The following is a 21,763-nucleotide window of genomic DNA, read 5'->3' as shown; positions in this document are numbered from 1 at the left end:
TGGCCTCCGGGGGCCGGTCGGTGCGCGGACGCACCCCACACAAGGCCGTTGGGGGCTTGTGGCCTCCGGGGGCCGGTCGGGGCACGGAGGGACCCCACAGCACGGCCGGCGGGGGCTTGTGGCCTCTGGGGGCCGGACTGCACGACGCGGTCGCGGTCCGGAGGCCGGTTCCGGGCCCGCTCCCTCGGCCCCCTGAGCCGAATCTGTTCCCAGGGGGCTGCGTTCAGGCGCTTTCTTAGCTCAGTCCGTGCCTCCTAGTGCAGCGCCTGGTGTTCCCTGAGCTGCCATCAGGAACTGTGACGTCAGCGCGAACAGGGCGCTGTATGCAGCCGCCGCCCCAAGGGCCGGGGGCTGGGACTCTGCTACCTATGGGTGCCGGCCTTTCTGTCTACAAGGCGCGTCAATACACTATTTCCTCTTTGGTTTTGCTAATAAAACTGAAAAACTATTAGTACTCTTTATTTAAAAAAGATTTACTTATTTAGGGGCCCGTGCTGTGGTGCAGCGGGTTAAAGCCCTGGCCTGAAGCGCCGGCATCCCATATGAGCGCTGGTTCTAGTCCCGGCTGCTCCTCTTCCGATCCAGCTCTCTGCTGTGGCCTGGAAAAGCAGTAGAAGATGGCCCAAGTCCTTGGGCCCCTGCACCTGCGTGGGTGAAATTCGGAGTTACACAGAGAAGGAGAGGCAGAGAGAAAGAGGTCCTCTATCTGGTGGTTCACTCCCCCGTTGGCTGCAACGGCCAGAGCTGTGCTGATCCAAAGCCCAGAGCCAGATAATAGTCCACAAGAGCTGGTCAGGGAGGGTCAAGCCAAAAGCTAAAAGGGGCCTGGAATGCAGAACCTGATCAGGGTCTCCCATGCAGGCCGAAGGGCTCCAACCACCTGAGCCACCACCCGCAGCCCCCTGGAGTGTGCACCTGGAGGAAACGGGAGCTAAGCCAGGCGCAGGCCCAGACACTCCCTACACAGGCCCCGGTGTCCAAGCACTGCCCACCTGCGGGGCCCAATGCCCCGCCTTGTCAGTTGTAAGTTTCCTTTGCTGACTACAAACCTATTGCCAAGTCACTAGTATTGGGGCCACTTGGCAACTTGATGGAGTAGCCCAACAGCTTGCTTTCCTCCCGAGCCTGTTGCTTATGGCTGTGATTTTGTAACAATATGCACATTTAATTAAGCAGATCGCTCGTAGCCCAGCCCAGGCACTAAATCCCTATGTTCTGAGCTAAACCATGGTTGGATAAAGAGAAACAGAAGCAGGGCCTGTGTCATGGTGCAGCCAGTCGAGCTGCCACCTGTGATGGTGGCATTCCATATGAGCACGGGTTTGAGTCCTGGCTGCTCCACTTCTGATCCAGCTCCCTGTTAATGTGCCTGGGAGAGCAGCAGCAGATGGCCCAAGTGCTTTGGTCCCAGCCACCCACACAGAAGACTCAGGTGGAGTTCCAGGCTCTTCGCTTCAACCTGGTCCGGCCAAGGCCCTTGTTTGGGGAGTGAACCAGTGGATGGAAGCGTTCTCTCCCTCTCTGTGTAACTTTGCCTTACAAACAAATAAAGCAAATCTCTTAGACAAACAGAAATGTCAGTGTTTCATCATCGCATGATTAGGAAGCAGTGACTTCACGCGCTTTGCCATGGAAAACAGGTTTGCTCGCCTTGGCTGCCTGACAGGCAGGATGCGTGCACAGGCAAACTTCCTGGAGGAAGCAGAGCAGGGGAGGGCTCTCCAGCTCAGAACCCAACTCTGGCAGTTTTCTTCTCCCCCGGAGCGCTCTCCATCCAGCCAAGCCGGCACGGAGAGGAAAGCGGCTGCTAGCCAGGGGGCAGGCAGGCCCCACGTCCGCTGGGGCAGAAGAGGGGCACGTCCCGTAAAGCAGCCATGCCACAGGCCCTGGGCTGGCATCCGCCCTCACCCCTCTCCCTCGGAAGTTTGCCTTAGTCCACCTAGGGAGCCATGATCAGGTGCCATGGGTGGGTGGCTCTGAAGAACAGACATCACGTCTCAGCCTCCTGGAGGCCGAGAAGTCCAAGGTGAGGTGCCGGCAGGCTGGGCGTCCACCAAGAGCCCTGCGCCCTCAGAGGAGGCGGTGTTGTCACTGTGACCTCACGTGGGGGAAGGGAGATGGGGTCTCGCTCCCCACCCCCCAACAGCCCCCTGAGCATTAGAGTTTCTGCATGTGGGTCTGGGGGGACACAAACATCCCCACCACATTAAGGTTCAAGCCATGAGCCAGAAGGGCTCTGGTCCCTCCCCTGTCACCACTCCTTTCAGCCGCATTCCCTGCTACCGTCGTGGTGATTTGCCAAGAGCCTTTTGCGGGTTAACAGATAAAGAAAATATGGGGTTGGTGGGGGCTTTGAAAAAGTTCATGAAAAAATGGAATCAAGATAATGTGAACTTTTTTATTTGACAGGTAGAGTTATATACAGTGTGAGAGAGAAAGGTCTTCCTTCCGTTGGTTTACTGCCCAAATGGCCACTACGGCCGGCACTGCGCCAATCCGAAGCCAGGAGCCAGGTACTTCTTCCTGGTCTCCCATGTGGGTGCAGGGCCCAAGCACCTGTGCCGTCCTCCACTGCCTTCCCAGGCCACAGCAGAGAGCTGGACTGGAAGAGGAGCAACCGGGATCAGAACCTGGTGCCCATATGGGATGCTGGTGCCACAGGCGGAGGATTAGCCAAGTGAGCCACGGCGCCGGCCCCGATAATGTGAACTTTCCACGAACTTTTTGAAGCACGTGTGTGCGTGTCTGTGCAATATTCCTTAGGCATAAAAAAGAAACAAATAGGGGTGGATGTTTGGCGTAGCAATTAATATGCCACTAGGGACTCCTGCATCCCACACTGGAATGTCTGGGTTTGAGTCCAGCCTCCTGCTGATACTTAAGTGCTTAGGCTCCTGCCAGTCATGTGGGAGACACAGACTGAGTCCTGGCCTGCTGGCTCTGCCCTGGCCCAGCTCCAGGTGTTGTGAGCGTTCGGGGAGTCATTCAGTTGATGGAGGATCTTTGCTTCTCTTTAACTGCCCCCTCCCGTCTCTCTTCCTTTTAAATAAATAATTAAAAAAAATATTCTGGGACTGCCATTGTAGTGTAGTGAGCTAAGCCTCTGCCTGTGTCGCTGGCATCCCATATGGGCAGTGGTTTTAGTCCTGGCTGCTCCTCTTCTGATCCAGTTCTCTACTGTGGCCTGGGAAAGCAGTAGAAGATGGCCCAAGTCCTGGGGCCCCTGCACCCGCGTGGGAGACCCAGGAGACTCTCCTGGCTCCTTAGCTTTGGATTAGCCCAGCTGTGGCCCTTGCAGCCATTTGGAGAGTGAAGCAGCAGATGGAAGACCTCTCTCTCTGTCTCTCCCTCTCTTTGTAACTCTCTCAAATAAATAAAATCTTTTTTTAAAGACAGATTTAGTTCTTTAAAAATATTTCTGCTATTTGTGATCACATGGATGAAACACAGTAAATATGTAATTCACAGAAAGACAAAGACCCGTGACCTCACTCACGTATGGAATCTGAAAAATTCAGGTCACAGCACAGAGTGGAGTGGAAGCTGCCTGGGTGAAGGTGGAAAGGGGAGATGCTGGGTAGAAGAACTTCAGCTTGGGGATCTAGTGGACAAGTGTGGTGACTGTGGCCGAAAATACTGCACATGTATTGTGTACCTGAAATGTAAGCTTAAAGAGTGGCTCTAACGTATTCACTGTACACACACACAAACATGTGCTAACCGTGTGAAGTGGCAGATATGTAACTCAGTTGTAGTAATCCTTTCACAGTGTATAATTTATCAAATTATACACTTTGCGCAGCATTTTTACTTGTCAATTATACCTCGAGAAAATAAAGGATAATCATTTCAGCTTTTCCTTTTTTGATCAAATTTAGATCTTAAACGTTTCTGAAGGGCAGGCATGCGGCCCAGCGGTTAAGCTGTCCACATCCCATACTGCAGTGTCTGGGTTCAAGTCCCAGCTCTTCTCCTGATTCCAGCTTCCTGCTAACACACATCCTGGGAGGCTGCGGTTGGCTCGGGTGCTTGGATCCCTTCAACCCACAGAGGAGACCCGGACTGAATTCCTGGCTCCTCAGCCCCAGCTGTTGCAGGCATTTGGGAGTGGACCTGCAGGTGAGTGCGTGCTCGCTCGCTTGCTCTCTCTCTCTCTCTCTCTGCCTCTCAACTAAGTTTTAAATGAAAAAAAGTTCAATCCTCATTGAAAATCATGTTTTAAAAGGGGGGGGGAGTGGTGAGCATTTCTGGTAAGTGGTAAGGTGCAGGGAAGTGATGTCAGGACTACCACCACTACAGTTTTACAGGTAAGAAGACCGAACCTTAGAGTAAACGACGTCTCCGAGGCCACGCAGCAAGTGGCTTATAGGAATTCCAACTAAGTCTAAGAGGTTGTGAGGTTATCAACACCTACCTGGCAGGGTGGTTATAACCGGAGTTGTTCACAACTGATGTGAAGCACCCAGTATACAGTAGGTACTTAACCTGTGTTCACTTCTCTCATCTCCAGACTTCAAACCCATGAGTCTGAGAGCACCTTCTATGGCCCCACACTGCCTCTTTTTTTTTTTTTTTTTTTTTTTTTTTTTGACAGGCAGAGTGGACAGTGAGAGAGAGAGAAACAGAAAGAAAGGTCTTCCTTTGCCGTTGGTTCACCCTCCAATGGCCGCCACGGCTGGCGCACTGTGGCCGGCGCACCGCGCTGATCCGATGGCAGGAGCCAGGTACTTCTCCTGGTCTCCCATGCGGGTGCAGGGCCCAAGCACCTGGGCCATCCTCCACTGCACTCCCTGGCCACAGCAGAGGGCTGGCCTGGAAGAGGGGCAACCAGGACAGAATCCGGCGCCCCAACCGGGACTAGAACCCGGTGTGCCGGCACCGCAAGGCGGAGGATTAGCCTAGTGAGCCGCGGCACCGGCCCACACTGCCTCTTAATCCCTGGAACTCATCAACGAGGATGTGACACTCTAGCTCCAGTGTGGATTCAACTGAAGCTTCATGCCAGCCCCTGTATGACAGGAAAGGCAACTTCTCAAAGGACAAGGGATCTCCAGGGCCACCAGGCTGATGAGCAGCAGGGCTGGGATTTGAACCTGGGTCTGACTACCACCAGAGGCCACAGCTTTCCCATGAATCCAGACAATGACTTGGCTGAGCTGATACTGAAGCTCCCTCCTATCAGCAGTGACAGTTTCCTGGGGACAAGTGATAGCATGTGGAGATGCCATCTGGGTGCTGGAGGTGCGGGCGCTTTCTCCTCTGGCCTGCAAGTAAAAAGGAGAGTGGGCAGGGTGTTGGCTACAAGACCACACGTCCACACGTAATGATGCATAAAGTAATTTGGGGTTCGCAGGCCAGTGCCTGCAGGCGGTCTCCACGTTGCAGCGGTTGTACATCCCCAGGTTGTACACAACAGATTCAATCAACTGCGGATGGTGCACCATCAGGCCTGCTACAGCTGTATGTGCACTGACTACTCAGACTCGTTCTTGTCGTCAATCCCTAAAGAACACAGCACCACAGTATTTTCATAGCATTCACGTTGTCTCAGCCGCGAGACGTCATCCCTAGACGATGAGAGGGACAGGTGGGCGAGCGTGGCTCTCTGCGCCCACTGTGCTGTTGCACAGAAGGGACTCGCGCAGCGGCAGATTTTGTTATCCTGGACTTCCTGGAAAGAATCCCTCACGGATGCCAAGGGAGGGGCGACTGGATTTCAAAAATAAATGCATTTTACATTTACAAATGAGTCAAGTATTTAAAAAATTCTCATTCTTTTACTGGAAAAAAAGCAAGTTTTTTTTTTTTTGTCTTGAATAAAAATATCTGGAAGACATCTGTTTGTCACTGTTAAATGAAATCATTAGGGGCCGGCGCTGTGGTGCAGCAGGTTAACACCCTGGCTTGAAGCACCGGCATCCCATATGGGTACTGGTTCGAGACCTGGCTGTTCCACTTCCAATCCAGCTCTCTCTGCTATGGCCTGGGAAAGCAGTACAAGATGGCCCAAGTCCTTGGATCCCTGTCTCTCTCTGCCTCTCCTCTCTCTGTGTAACTCTTCCAAATAAATACATACATCTTTAAAAAATGAAGTCCCTGGCATCTCTGCATGTGTGTGAGCTGTGACTGCACTAGTAGAAGCCGTGAGGATCTCACCCCGGCCTCCCCTCGACCAGCTCAGCTGGAAATGGGTCACCTCACAGTGAATTCACAGGTATGCCTGTTAGCGTCAGGTTTTGAAATGGTTGAGAAACACATCTGGTGTTCCAGCATCTGGTCCTCCCAAAAAGGAAATGTCACAGGCACCTTTGAGTTAAGAAGGCTGTATAGTGAGCTTACGTGAAACGACTAGAATACATTTACAGACTCAACTGAGGTCTAAACCAATACTGAAGTCACAGTGTAGACGCATGGGATTCACAAGCTCCATCAAGGTCTTTGAATTAAGACTTAGACTAGAGCCCTACTCATTTGGTTTCAATCAGTTTTTTTAATGTTAAAAAAAAAGCTGTCACCCGCCAAGGGGCTGGGGTCAGAAGCTCACACCCCACATGGCCAGCAGGTAACGCAAACAGACTTTGAAGAGATGAATGTTGCCTCGCCTAGGCAACGAGGGCATTAAAAATCACGCCTCGTGGGACGGCAATGGGGATTAAATGATACAATGCCCATGGAAAAGCCTTCAGAGAGACGTTGTCACAGCTGTTAAGGCTGCCCAAGTGGCAGCCAGTGTTACCGGGTAAGCCTCAGCTGGCTGCTTCCTCTGAATGTCACCCTGGAGTAAGTGACTTCCTTTCGCACACCTGGACACGCCCACAGCCTTTCTTCCCGGTCTGTGACGACATGGTAAACAATTGGTATAGCATCAGCTGCAAGAGGGAACTAAGACCCAATGGGGTTTTCTTGCTTCGTTTTCCACAACAAGTGGTTGTGAAAGTCTCTCTGTGGGCGAGGCATGGATTTCTAGAGCTTCCTTGCCACCACAGGAAGAGAAAATGCCTTCTTTCAGAAAGAACCACCATGCAGGCGTCTGAGCCGGCCACGGTAGCGTCATCTTACATAACAGGGATAGCGCGAGTCCCCATGTAATTCTTTCATTATTTTTAAATTTATTTTCCTTTCTTTTGAGAGGCAGAGAGACAAAGATTCACCCATCCACTGGTTCACTCCCCAAATGCCTGCACAGCCAGGTCTGGGCCAGGTTGAAGCCTGAAGCCAGGAACTCAAATCTGGGTGTCCCACAGGAGGCGGGAACCCAGCACTGCGCCATCACCTGCCGCCTCCCAGGTGTGCATGAGCAGGGAGCTAGGGTGAAAGTGAAGTTGGAACCCGCACTCAGGCACTCCAGATGGGATGGGGGCATCCCAAGTGACGTCTTAACCATTGTGCCAAACACCTACCCTGTACCTGAAATTTAAAATTTTCTAGTAGCACATTTAAAAAAAAGGAGGAGGTGAAATTTGGATTAATATTAGTATTAACATACTCAGCCAATGTAGCTCAGATAGTTTCTGCTCAAAATGTAATCAGTATTTGGAATAACCGAGATATTCTGGATTAACGGAAATCTGGTGCACATCGCATTTCAGTCTGGGGCAATCACACTCCAAGGGTGCCATGACCACACGTGCCCAGGGCCATCCTGCCTGTCCATAAGGTCCAGGAGACCTTCAGAGAAAGGTGCTGACGCGTAAGTGTGTGACGCTGGAGTGTCTCCTCTGGGGCTTTACAGCTAGCAGACCCACACCACCCAGGCTTGCCCCTAGATGTAGGGCAGACATTCTGCCCGGTGCCAGGACTGACGGCTCAGGGCTCACGGCTCAGGCCCTTTGTGGGAGTTGCCGGCAGCTGCAGGAGGGCCCTCGTATCAAGTAAGGGGTTGTCACGGTGGTTCAAAGGCCACCACGTGGGACCCTTCGGAAAGGCCAGCCCTACTCTCAGGCATCTCTGAGGGCCCCGCGAGGCCCCACTGCAGCTGCCTCACAGCCGCGCCTCTCCCTCTGCCTGGTCCCTGCCCTTTCTTCCAGGTGTGGCTGCTAAGGGCTCCCCCAGGAAGCCTCCTGCAGGGAGATCTCCTTCCCGGGGTCTGTTTCCCAGGCCCCCACCAAAGACGAGTGCCAACACATGCACCGCTTGGGGTACACAGTCCTCCTCCAGGGCACCGAGCTTTGTCAGTCCCACCTGCACAGGACTCAGGACTGTGGGACCCTGGCGGGGGTACTGGCTACGTATCTACAGCAAGGAAGGAAAAACGAGATCATGGCAGATTTTACCTTGAAAGCCTCTCCAAGGGCCAGCGTTGTACCGTAGTGAGTTAAGACACAGCCTGATGCCATCGTCCCATACGGGTGCTGGGTCCATATGGCTGAGTCCCGGCTGCTCCACTTCCAATCCAGGTCCCTGCTAATGCGCCTGGGAAGGCAGCAGAGGATGGCCCAAGTGCCTGGGCTCCTGCACCCACCTGGGAGACCCTGATGGAGTTCCAGTCTCCTGGCTTTGACCTGGCCCAGCACCAGCTGTTGTGGCCATCTGAGTGAACCAGTGGATAGATCTTTCTCTGTCTCTGCCTCTCTCTCAGTAACTCTTTCAAATAAATAAGTCCTAATAAATAAATAAATAAATAAATAAAAGCCTCTCCAGTGTTAGAGATCACAGTGGCTTCTACAGTCTCTATAAAATGGTGAGGAATTTGCCCCTCAGTATGCAAATGAGGTAAGGTAGGCCCACCCTGCCTGCCCAGCTCTCTGGCCCACAGGGTGAGGTCTGTAGATTTTCAATACTAAGGTCCCTGCCACCTCTCAGTCTCCTTGCACCTGCACCTCCAGGGGCGACACCCCCTCTCTGAGCACCTGTCCTGGGGCAGAGGGCCGGAAGTGGTGGTACTAATACCCAGGTATTCTTGGCACAGCATCAGGCAGGGAACAAAGACAAGTACGTTTTTTTATTTGTGGCTGTGTCTCAAAATCTAGCTCAGCTTAGTGATAAGCAGCTCTGACTGGGATGCTGAAAACCTTAAAAAAAACAAAACAAAACAAAACAAAACAAAACAACAAAAAACCCTAACCTTCATTTTCCATCAGCTCTGCATGGCTCCAGACCGTATGCCCTTTCTCAATGCCTACCACTCTTCCAAGACCATCTCAAGTGACTTCTCTCCCACGGAACCTTCCTTCTGTGTGTTTAACAGCTTTCCTGGGACAGAATTCATGTACCATACAATTTACCCATTTAAAACCTACAATGTAATTCTTAGGATGTTCAGGGTTGTGCGACCATCGCCACCATCAGCTTTACAACATTTCCGCGAGCCACCCTCTAACGCTCCTCAAACCTGCCTCCAGCTCTGGGCAACCAGCAGTGTTCTTTGTGCCTCTGTCCACGAGTCTGCTGTGGGCGTTAAACGATTTGTCAGACGATGTGTGGTCTTCAGTCTTTCAGCAGGCACAGAGCCTTCACAGCTGCCCCATGCTGGAGCAGCTTCAGTGTCCCCTTCTCTTTCACTTGGTGATTGGTTCTCCGCTGTCTGGCACACACCACAATTCACTTGTCAGTTAATAAACAGCAGGCCGTTCCCAGTCTTCAGCTACTGTGGATAACATCCGTGTCCGCAACTCCGTGGTTTCTTTTATCATGGGCATACACCTGGGGGTGGAACTGCTGAGTCATGGTGCCTCCAGGTGTAACCACGTGAGGACCCACAGACTGTTTTCCACAAATATGCACCACTTTAAAGTCCCGCCAGCAGTGTGCGAAGCACCCCTGTGAGCACCAGCTGGAGTCCCGGTTGTTCTACTTCCAACCCAGCTCCCTGCTAGTGTGCCCGGGGAAGGCAGTGGAAGATGGCCTAAGTGCTTCAGCCCCTGCCACCCATGTGGGAGACCAAGGAGACCAGGGAGTTCCAGGCTCCTGGCTTCATCCTGGACCAGACCTGGCTGCTGCAGTGTTTGGAGAGAACCAGCAGATGGAAGATCTCTCTCTCTCTGTTCTTCTCCCATGTCACTGTGCCTTTCAAATAAAAATAAATAAATCTTTAAAAATTCCAGTTTCTCCACGTTAACCAATATTTTTTTTTTTTTTTAAGATTTATTCATTTATCTGAAGGGCAGAGTTACGGGAAGGCTGAGGCAGAGGTAGAGAAGAGAGATCTTCCATCTGCTGGTTCATTCCCCAAATGGTCGCAACAGCCAGAGCTGGGCCGATCCAAAACCAGGATCCAGCAGCTTCTTCATGGGTGCAGGGGCCCCAACACTTGGGTCATCTTCCACTGCTTTTGTATGCCGTAGCAGAGAGGCAGATTGGAAGTGGAGCAACCGGGTTTTGAACCAGTGCCCATATGGGGTGTCGGCACCACAGGCTCACCCCTTACACCGTATCGCTGGCCCCAATTCTTGTTATTTTTTGTCTCGTTAGCCTTTCTAGGGTGTGTGAAGTGGATCTCACTGTGGCTGGATTTGCTTTTGCCTGATGGTTGGTGACGTGGACATTTTCTATGAGATCGTTGGTCTCTGTTTATCTTTTTTGGAGAAATACATAGTCAGGTATATTGTCTACTTTTAATGTAGATTCTCACAGTTTTTGGATTATGTTTTGAATATGTATATTATCAGATATATGCTTTTCTTCCATGGGATTCTTTTCATTTTCTAGATGGTGTCCTTTGAAATACAAAAGTTTTGCTTTTGTAAACAAGTTCTACGTTTTAATGATGTCCAGTTTGTTTATTTGTTGCTGGTGTATTCTAAGAAGCCATGGCCTCACCTCACCTGAGGTCACATAGATCTAATCATTTATTTTCTTCCAAGGATTTCATATTTAATCTGCTACATTTAAGTCTCTGATCCACTGGAGTTTATTTTGTCTATGGTGGGGGGTGCATGTGGATTCTCTCGCATGTTGGGCCAACATCATTAGTTGGACTTTTCTTTCCACCTAATTATTCTCCAGCACTCTTTTTCAAAAAAATAAAAAATAAAAAAATAAAAAAAATCAATAAACCAGTTGACGGCATGAAACCTCTTGTAACCCCTCAACTCTGACTTCCCTTCCTTGGTGAACCGGGACAGGCTTGACTGCACTGCAGAACCAGGGGTTCCTAAGTCTCAGCAAACGTCTGCTTCTCACGCGTGCAAAGTGCGCAGGGTGGGTCAGCGGGGGCGCTGCTCGGCACGGTCTTCATGCAGGACCCACGCTGACCAGCCTCTACCTGAACTGCTGCCCGGCCTGCAGCAGAGGGGACAATGAGACACGACATCTGGACAGGCTGCTAAAACGTTCTACTCAGAAGTGACCTAGTCCCACTTCATTGGCCCAAACAAGTCTCAAGGCCAAAGTTCATGTCAGTTGGGGAGGGTATTCCAGAGAGGGAAAATGGGGCTCTTAGGGGAACGGTAATTCAATTGGACACATCCTTACTATCCACTGCCGTGCGATTTTTTGAAGATTAAATGTTTGTTCAGCTTTATTAATTTGAAAGGCAGAATAATAGAGGGTGATTTTCCATCTACTCATCCACTCCCCAAATGAGCACAACAGTCAGGACTGGGCCTGTCCAGAGCCAGGGGCCAGGTCCTCAACCCAGATCTCCCACATGGGTGGCAGGGACGCACATGTGAGCCATCGCCGGCTGCCTCCCAGGAAGCTGAACTGGGAGCAGGGGCGGGGCTGGATCCCAGGCACTCCACCAGCAGGGCACTCAGGGGTCCCAGGCAGCAGCTTAACCGGCCGCACCTAAAACCCACCGCTCCGCCTAGGACTTTGACTCCCTTTGTCCCGGGTGCTCTTTTGACCTCTAGCTAGCTGTCCAGTGTCTGCAGTATCTTTGCCTGTTCCCTTCCTGTGGGTGTTTGCTGGTGGAATGCTCTTGGCTCTCTCTTTGTACTCAGACTTTCCTGGGACATCCATGCTCATGTTCTTTTTTTTTTTTTTTTTTTTTTTTTGACAGGCAGAGTGGACAGTGAGAGAGAGAGACAGAGAGAAAGAGAGAAAGGTCTTCCTTTTGCCGTTGGTTCACCCTCCAATGGCCACCGCGGCCAGCGCGCTGCGGCCGGCGCACCGCACTGATCCGATGGCAGGAGCCAGGAGCCAGGTGCTTTTCCTGGTCTCCCATGGGGTGCAGGGCCCAAGCACCTGGGCCATCCTCCACTGCATTCCCTGGCCACAGCAGAGGGCTGGCCTGGAAGAGGGGCAACCGGGACAGAATCCGGCGCCCCGACCGGGACTAGAACCTGGTGTGCCGGCGCCGCTAGGCGGAGGATTAGCCTAGTGAGCCGTGGCGCCGGCCTCATGTTCTCTTTAATCACTATTAGCCGCCGACTGTCACAGGTGCACTTCCAGCCCTAGACCTGGGCAGCCAGCGGTCTCCTGAACACTGCCCACAGACACCCCAAACTCAGCAGGCCCTGACCTGGGGTCACCATTGTCTTCCTGGCGCTGCCCAGTCTGCTCCTCCTCCCAGACGCCCAGTGTGGGATGCAGTCTCACCTCTCCCCGAGCTGCCCGGTGAGAGCCTGGGGCACCGCCTTCTCCGCTCAGCCATCAGGCTATACTGAGTCTGCTCCAAAACCCGACTCCAGTCTGAGCCTTTCAGTCCATTCTCAATGACTCTGCCCGACACCACCGTTCTCTCCGCAGACCACAGTTTTGCTCCTTCTAATGCATTCTCCAGGTTGTAGCCACTTATTTTAATGAAATTGTAAATCCTGCCTTGTCCCTGTCCACTCAAACCCTGCGCTTGTCCTCCATGGCTCTGAGGAGGATGAGGAACAGCACGGCAGCTCTGTCAGACCTCCTGTGGCCCGGCCTCGGTCACCGCGCGGGGTTCGCCCCGTGTGCTAGCCATCAGGCACTCGATTCAGCTTCGCTGTTAGTTCCCTAAATGCACCGCAATCTCTTCACCCGGGGCTTCTGAATAGCCACTGCCTACGCCTGGGATATTCTCCCGTTTCTTCCTTGGAACCCTTCTTTCTCCTTTTTTTTTTTTTTTTAAATTTTAGGAAGGGAGGGAGGGGGAGAGAAAAAGACTGAATATGCAACTGCTGGTTCACTCTTCAACCACCCACAATGGCCCCAGGCCAGGCTCAGGGTCAAAACCAGGAGCCAGGGACTCAATTCAGGTCTCCCACAGGGGTGGCAGGAACCCAGTTACCTGAGCAGTCACAGCCGCCTCCCATGGTCTAAATTAGGTATCAAACCCAGGTACCCCGATCTGGGACATGGGCAGCCTAATCCCCAGGCCAAACACCCAGGCCACTTCCTGTTCCTAAAGCAACAGGCTGGACATCACTGGCCCACTGTCTCCAGACTAGAAGAACGCTAAGTGAATGAGAGACGGTTTAGCCTAGAGGTTGAGACAAAGGGCTTTGGAAGTGGACGGTCCAGTTTTGAACTGTGTGTTACTCGTGACACCAGGTGTATCCCTTCTCTGTGCCCATTTCCTCATGCATGAAGCAGGGACAGCAGGAGTCCCTGTTACCTAAGGCTGAGGTGAGGGCTGGGAGCGCTTGGGGCAGCACCTGGCGCACTCCAGGCGCAGTCAGCGTTCGCTGTTCATCTGATGGGGCTCACAGCGCACTGCAATCAACCCTGTCAGCGGGCCCCCGCAGAACTGTAATTTGGAACTCACTGACTCGACTTACTCTTTTGGACCACAAGGTCCTTGGAGCTGGGACAACTTTCCAGGGCTCCCATTCCTGGCACACGGTAAACATCTGTTCAACATTAGTTACATGACTAAAGGCGTACGTGAACCCACTGCAGCCTGAATTCCAGGACAGGACTTCGGTTTATCTGTAGCTCAGCTGTTAGTTATACACACACACACACACACACACACACACGAAGGCTTTGAGGATGAGGACATTCAAGTTAAAGATGGGAGTTACATTTAGACGGGAAGTCCTGTAATTTCTGAAAGAACAGTGAGCCCGGAGGTTTTGTTCTCCCTCATCTTGTAAACGCAACTGAGGTACCAGTCCCTGTGCGAATGCTCCTGCATGCTGGGTGGGTAGAAGAGTGGGCTGCAGCAGGAGCAGCATTAGATAGGAAGAGCCCCGGCTTTTAGCCCAGGCTGTCAACGAGCAGATGTGACCGTGGAAGTCACAAGCTGCCTGGGCCCCCGCGGTCTCCCCGCTGAAGTGAGGGAGTGTATGAACCGTGTATGAACGGCGTGAGCTCCTCACGGACTCTGACCCGTCTCCCCGCTGAAGTGAGGGAGTGTATGAATGGTGTGAGCTCCTCACGATTCTGACCGGTCTCCCCGCTGAAGTGAGGGAGTGTATGAACCATGTAAGCTCCTCACGGATTCGGACACATCATGACATCATGTATCACTGTCAGGCTCCTTTTATGGAGGCATTTTTGTGCTCTGCTCGATCTTAGAAGGAACAGGGAAAAACAAAAACTACTCCAGCCATGGCCGCGTATCCAGCGACAGCTGACAAGCAGTCACCGGAGAGCACCTGGCTCAGCTGCTTCCCCCTCCGCACGCCCTCAGCCGGCCGCCCTCGGAGTGTCTGTGACCAATTCCCTGTATTAAATTCCTTCTGTTTGATAAACCTAAAGCGGCTTCTGCTCCCCTGACGAGGCCGACCTGCGCGTGTGGACTACAGGCAAACTCTTCATGGGACGTCCAGCACGTATCTGTGGAAACAGGAACTATGTGCCAAGAACCAGGCTTGGTGCTTTCCACACGTTACCGCAATTGATTCCAACACCGACCCTGACCTGTGTGTGAGCAGGCCCACGCCAGGGACACAGAAACCGAGCCTCCGAAGGGCTGACCAGACGCCCAAGGACCAGATGGACGCAGGCAGAGCTGGAATCCAACTCCAGGTCTGACCCCAAGGTACACCTGTGTCGGGTCTTGTGGGATGAGAAGAGCTACTTCCTGCCAACAAGGTACACTTCTGCTCAGGGGAAGCCTCACTTTACATCCTGAGACACCTATCTGAGGAGTCTCAACTTAGATAATGGTCTACCTTTCACAACAGAGAGAGGCAAAGGAAGATAAGGATACACTTAGGGGGAGGGCACACAGACTCAAGTGTTCTGGGCTGTGAGAGCTGCAGGGTGTGTGGGACTGGAGGCCTGGGGACAAGGCCCACTTATGTTACTCACATCTGTTATGGCCCCAGGCAGTCACTTCAGCTCTGCAGGCCTCGGTTCTGTCCAGAAACAATCTGACCTTCTGGACTCAACTAAATATCTCCTTTGGGAAAAGTTGTATCAGATACTGGGGACAGAGGTTAGAGCAGAATAAGGGAAGTAAACGCAATTCTAGAGGGCCTTGAATGATCTGATAAGAAATTCTTATTTTACCCAATAAGCAGCAGGGAATTATTTTAGCTTCTTGAGGAAGAGAATAGTAACAAAACCAGGGACTGGTGTTATGGTGTAGTGGGTTAAGCCACTGCCTGTGACAATGGCATCACATATGGCACCAGTTCAAGTCCCGGCTGCTCCACTTCAAATCCAGCTCCCTGCTAATGCGCAGGGAAAGCAGCAGAAGATGACCCAAGTCCTTGGGCCCCTGCACCCACGTGGGAGACCTGGAAGAAGTTTCTGGCTCCTGGCTTCAGATCAGCCCAGCTCTAGCTGTTGCAGCCATTTGGGGAGTAAACCAGCCAGCAGAAGATCTCTCTCTCTCTCTCTCTAACTCTGTCTTTCAAATGAATAAACAAATCTTTAAAAAACAAATTAAAAACAATACGAAAGAGTGATGGTGTCACTGACTAAACGCTGGGTACCAGGCACTGCCCTGCGAGATCGTGGGAACTCAAGGGGCTCTATAACGTTGCCCCCATTTCACAGGTGGCCACATTGTTCAGTGAGGCTAAATCACCTGCCTAAAGTCCACAGCTGGCCAGCCCTGGAACTGAGACAAAACCAACTTTGGTTACTTCCGAAGTCTGTGTTCTTTTCACTGTATTAAGAGGCTTCTAATTTGGGTTGGAATGAGTGGATTCCAAAGGCACAGAAAATAAGCAGGAAGATATTGTTCCAATAGACAAGGGATCTTAAGGGTTTGCATCAGAGTTCTGGGCCCATGGAGACCGTGTGAGGTGAACAGAGACAATCTGAGGCAACAGACCCTGCGGCTTGAGATAACGGAAGATGTGGGAGAGGCGCTGCGTCCGTCCCGACAGCCCCCATCCTCGATTTCCATTCGTGAATCCCCCACCCCCACCCCTGCACTGCACCCTGGAGCTTGGGGTGGGAGGGGCAGGGCACGTGGCTCAAACCTAAGCCAGACAGCTTAGTTCTGTCTCATGGCCATGCTGTGGCCTGGGATGGGCCTGTCACCCAGTGAGTCCCCAGGAAACACAGGCTTGCTAGGAGCCTCTGCAAAGTTCTCCCGTGTTTTTAAGGGGGCTTCTGGAAAGCCTTCTCTCCATCTCTCCAAATGAGGACGGGGAAGTGCACAGCCCTGGAAACTGCTCCCGTGGTCTCAGGAGTAGGAGGCGACGCCCACACTGCCAAGGGCAGGGGGCCTGGGGATGGAAGGCTAACCTGTCCTCTACTGTTCAGGGCACCCTCACTGCAAGATCTCACTGGGAAAAAAAACAAGCAGACAGGACAGAGACCAGGGACCTAACAAGACAGGCAGGCAGCACCACGCCCGGCCGGCCTGCAGCCCTCCTGGCGGCATGTTCACAAGGACGCACACCTGGGTCCCGGCTGCCCCCACACCACGCACGATGCAGGCCTGGGGACAGCCCACTCCACGGGCCCTCGTGGTTCTGTCCACAGAGGGGACTCTCTTCTGATGCTAACGTATTCAGGTCCCACTTGGCTAAGTGTCTGTGCTAACATTTTCACAACACCGATTATTACACAAACCAGAGTATCTTCAAATGCAAGCACCAGGTCAGAGTAACAAACGCCGCGCTTTATTCGTCTGCGCGCGCCGCGGAAGCCGGCGGAGTCAGGACGCTTTCCTCAGCCATCCTTTCCACATCTTGTGCAGCTTCAGTGAACCGTAAACCAGCGACTTCTTCACGCCTAGAAGGAGAAGCGGACGTGAACAGGAGGTACCTGACACTAATGTTTTCTTTAGTGGAGTGAGGCCGTCTGCCTCGTTGAGGGACTCCACACCTCTGCAGCTCCTCTGTTACTCCCAGCCTTTTTTTTTTTTTTTGACAGAGTGGACAGTGAGAGAGAGAGACAGAGAGAAAGGTCTTCCTTTGCCGTTGGTTCACCCTCCAATGGCCGCCGCGGCCGGCGCACCGCGCTGATCCGATGGCAGGACAAAGATGAGACTTGTGTGCATTGGGGCATCCTGGCCCCCAAGCCTGCATCCCCAGCAGCTCCTGCCTGGAACACAGGCCGTCCCCACTCCTTCCTGCCCAGCAGACTCCTTCCTGATTGTCCTTTAAGATCCTTCTCCAGCAAGTGCCTTCCTGGACGCGGAGGCTGGGCCCACAGCAGCTGAGCCCACGGCCTCGCTGCTCTGTTCCGCCTGCCTGTGAGCTCCTGGAGGACAGGGACCGCATCCTGCTCGTCTCTGCCCCCATCGGAACCCAGCACACCAGCAGGTGCTTGTGACACGTCCGAACAAAACGTGTCTCTCAGACAGCTGCCCCCCGCACACAGGATCCCCGCCAGCTTAATCACGCAGCCGAGGGGCTCTCGGGTGGGGGCCTTTGGGAAACAGGTGGAGGGGTGAAGGAGACGGGCTGCTCTCTGCCCGTCAGACCTCACAGCTCCTGCTCGCGCATGCTGTTACGGACTCGGCTTCCTTTGTGTGAGGGTGAGGTCATCACATTTGTGCTGCAGGGTGTGGCCCTATGATCCCAACAGTCTTTTCCCCATGAGAAGCGAATGGCTGTGCCCCGAGCCTGCAGCGCCCTGTCCTGGCAGCGCTGTGGGCCGCACACCAACCAGAGCACAGGACTCGGTCCGCGGACCCGGCACTGGGCTTTGAGTGATTTCTGGGAAATCTGGCCATTACCCGTAAACCAGCCGGCGTGGAACCTGCAGAGATTACTGCAGGCAGTGGCAGGAGAGAGGCAGATTACCAGCAAAATCATTAACGAACACCAGATCCTCCGGCCCAGCCCGCCTACCTGCGGACTAGCTGCAAACCGACACAGCCTGTCAGAAACACCCAGGGCTCCTCCCCGGCCTCACCCCTTGTAATGCTCTCCCCGGAGCAGCCCTCTGGTGAACCTCGCCCGCTTCAGCGCTGAGTGTGGAAACCGATTGCCTAAGAGGTGCCTTCTAAACCCAGCCAGAACCGACCCAGAGAGCAGGTAAAGCACAGGGAGCTGCACGTGACCGGGGCCAGAGGCGGATGCACACGCTGGTGACGAGGCCCAGCTCCCCTCACAATACTCAGCTAGGGTCTCCATGGTGCAGACACTGATGGTAAACACACAGGGGAGGCGAGCGACGGCACAGCCCCCGCCCGCGACGCGGTCTCCGGCCACTGCGGCAGGGAACTCCGTCAGGAAGGGCCCTGGATCAGCAGTCAGAAGACCCAGGTTCCACGCCCAGCGGCGCCTCGAACTGCGACGTGGCTCCTCTCTCTGGGTCTCAGCGTCCTGATCCGCCCACAGCCCAGGCTGTGCTCTCAGGGTCTCTCTACCCAGGACCCACAGGAGGGCCTGACGGAGCCCGAGAACGCCCTCCCTCGCGGAACAACCTGCTGTGTGCATTATTAGGCGTGCACACTCCTGGGCGCGGGTCCAGGGTGCCAGCGGACTCTCACAGAGACCCTGGTTTGTAAAAGGTTAAGAAGCAAACGTAGGGGCTGGCAGTGTGGCGTAGCAGGTAACCTGCTGCCTGTAGCACACGGTTGGAGTCCCGGCTGCTGCCATTCTGATCCAGCTCTCTGCTGCGGTTTGGGAAAGCAGAAGATGGCCCAAGTCCTTGGGCCCCTGCACCTGTGTGGGAGACTGGGAAGCTGCTCCTGGCTTCGGATCAGCCCAGCTCTGGCCATTGCGGCCATCTGGGGAATGAACCAGCGGAAGTAAGACCCCTCTCTCTCTCTCTCTCTCTCTCTTTGCTTCTGCCTCTCTGTAACTCTGCCTTCCAAATAAATAAATCTTAAAAAAAAAAAAAAAAAAAAGGAGCAAAGGTAAAGAACGAAGTGTGCTTTCTGCCTCAATATTCTGATTTCAACAAAGGGTGGAAGATGTAAGTCCTATGAAGGTGCAGTGGGCAAGAGTTTCCTAAACAGAACACGAAACCCTGCTAACCCTAAAAAACAAAATGGACAGACTGGACATGCAAAATCAAGACCTCTGTTTTGCAAAAAGTCACCATTAAGAGAGTAAGATGACCATTCCCAGAGCGGGAGACCTCTGCATTACACATGTCCCACACGGGACGCGTGTCCGGACCCGGCAGACCGCTCAGCAAGACAAAGGCAGACAATGCCATGGCAAGAGGAGCAGAAGACTGGAACAGACGCACCACAAAGAGGATCTCCAGGGACGGGCGTCCGGCCTAGCCTGGAAAACCAGTGTAGACATCTGAATGCCACGTAGTGCGCAGGTTCGAGTCTTGGCTCTGAACTGGACTCCAGTTTCCTGTTAGTGCAGACTCCAGGAGGCAGCGGTGATGGCTCCAGTAATTGGGTTCTTGTCACCCACATGGGAGACCTGGACTGAGTGCCTGGCTCCTGGCTTTGACCCTGCCCGGCCTGGGCTGGCTGTTGGCATTTGAGGAGCGAATCAGCGGATGGGAGATTTCTGTCTCCGTTCATCTGCTTCTCAACATAGAAATACAAAATTTAAAAAGTGGATATCCAAATAAACCTCCCAAATGTTCAACTTCCTTAGACGCTGGGAACACACGAATCGCAATGCTGGTGTAACACCGCGGCCCCTGTCAAAGTGCCTAGGAGGCAAGACAGAGAATCAGGCGCTGGCTGAGCAGCCGCTGCCACAGGAGCTGTGCCACGCAGGCGCAGATGGGCCGAGTGTTAGCATTTCCTAAAGCTGAACGCCCCACCTGCCAATCCGGGCCTGTCACCCCAGGTCTACACCTGACAGGGCGGACTGCTGGTGACACCCCCAAGCTGGAAAACAACCCGCACCAGCCGGTAACGGAACGGGCCAAGAGTGGTCGATTCCTACAACCGAACGAGAAGGAAGCGGTGTTACTCCCGGCCATGTGAGCGGCCTCGCGCCAAGTGCTGAGGATGCTCTGAGGCCGGCAGACACGGAAGACAGGTGAATCCCCCAGCTCAAAACCAGGCCGAGAGAACGAGGGTGGCACCGCAAGTCGGCTAGCGCTTCCCGCTGGAGGGCAGCGGGGGCCTGGGCCTGCTCTCCTTCCCCAGGGACTCCAGGCCCAGCAGGCATTGGCGTTGTGGAGAGCAGTGGAGGATGGCCCAAGTTCTTGGGCCCTGCACCCGCATGGGAGACCAGGAGAAGCATCTGGCTCCTGCCATCGGATCAGCCAGATTTACGACCCCGGTTCCTCTCTGCATAGTGGAGCCACTTCCTTCCACCACATTCAGGACCTTTCATTTACTCAGTCACAACTGAACACGTATTTGCTCTTTGAAGATCTGCTTTTGTTTTTACCTGAAAAGGAAGAGAGAGAGAGGGAAGGAAGAAAAGGAGAGAGAGGGAGAGAGGGGGAGAGAGGGAGAGAGGCAGAGAACAAGAAGGGGCTTGCACTGTGGTGTAGTGGGTAAAGCCACCATCTGTCCATATGGGTGGCAGTTCGAGTCTCGGCTGCTGCACTTCTGATCCAGCTCTCTACTATGGTCTGGAAAAGCAGCAGAGGATGGCCCAAGCATTTGGGCCCCTGCGTACCCGCGAGTAGAAGCTCCTGGCTCCTGGCTTTGGAACGGCTCAGCTCTGGCCATCACAGCCGGACCTGAGGCTGTGAGAGAGACCTGAGAGAGAAGGACATCTCTTTCTCTCTTTTTTTTTTCTGTCTCTCTCCCTACCTCTGCCTCTGTCTCTCTGTAACACTGCCTTTTAAATACATAAATAAATATTTAAAATTAAAAAAGAAGAGACAGAGAGAGTGATCTTTCCATCTGCTGGTTCCCTCCCCAAATGCCCACAGCAGCTAAGGCCAGGCCAGGCCAAAGGCAGGAGCCAGGACCTCCATCTGGGTCTCCCACTGGGGTGGCAGGGGCCCAAGGACGTCAGCCATCGTCTGCTGCTCCCCAGTGTGCTGGATCAGAAGCAGAGCTGGGACTTGAACCGGGCGCTCTGATGTGGGATGTGCATGTGCCAGGGGTGGTCTTAACCTCCGTGTTAAACGCCTGCCCTGAACAAGTGTGTGCGGAGCACTGACCCACGCGAGACACTGGCTAGCTGCTGGGAATCCACGGAGAACAGCATCAGTTTGCAATGCATGCGGTCCTACAGGAAGCCTACTCTCGGTGCCTGCTTCCTTTCTGGAGAAAAGGGTGGGGGGTTAGAGAGTCTGCACATTCCAGAACCGCCCAGACTGTGTCTTTGAGGGAAGACTGCTGCTCAGAGAGAGGCCTCACTCCCTGAGTCTCACTATCAGCCGCATCGCCGCTCCCTCCCCAGGGGACGGAGATGCAACAGCTCTTCAGAGACTGCTATTACCCAGGCAAGCTGTTACGAGTGCTGTGTCTGAAGCCAGGCTTTTGTTTCGGAAGCTTCGACAGACAGCTCTTGCTGATTTCCAGCAAGTAAGGGAGTGTGCGACCTTGAAGGATGGGTCCATGACGGACAGGATTCGCCGGGAAACACCGTGAGGCAGCGCTGTGTCCAGGCAGGGCGTGGTCTGTGCTTCAGCCCTCTGGGAGAAAGCGAGCAAGCCTCCAACA

General features: G+C 53.5%; 1 protein-coding gene across 14 annotated transcripts in view; it reads right to left on the bottom strand.

Annotated features, from left to right (window-relative positions):
* Positions 1 to 457: 457 nt before the first annotated feature.
* The window catches only part of TAMM41 (TAM41 mitochondrial translocator assembly and maintenance homolog), a 70,995-nt gene continuing 49,689 nt past the window's right edge, over positions 458 to 21,763 (bottom strand). For 7 of the 14 annotated variants that reach the window (XR_016215076.1, XM_089306651.1, XM_089306648.1 and 4 more), the window contains one exon: positions 458 to 644. Coding sequence is in view for 12 of the 14 variants with exons in the window: in XM_089306651.1 (XP_089162777.1) it covers positions 556 to 644 (89 nt within the window). In the remaining 2 variants the exon portion in view is untranslated. Of the gene's footprint in view, positions 645 to 16,864; positions 16,999 to 21,763 lie in introns of those variants that run through there. The other 7 variants (XR_016215075.1, XM_089306660.1, XM_070051099.2 and 4 more) reach the window with 1 other exon arrangement.

Source organism: Oryctolagus cuniculus, chromosome 10 (assembly GCF_051225735.1).
Source record: "Oryctolagus cuniculus isolate XC-2025 breed Fujian yellow rabbit chromosome 10, ASM5122573v1, whole genome shotgun sequence".
Classification (NCBI taxonomy): Eukaryota; Metazoa; Chordata; class Mammalia; order Lagomorpha; family Leporidae; genus Oryctolagus; species Oryctolagus cuniculus.
The sequence above is the reverse complement of the archived record's forward strand: the minus strand, read 5'-3'. Positions and strand labels throughout refer to the sequence as shown.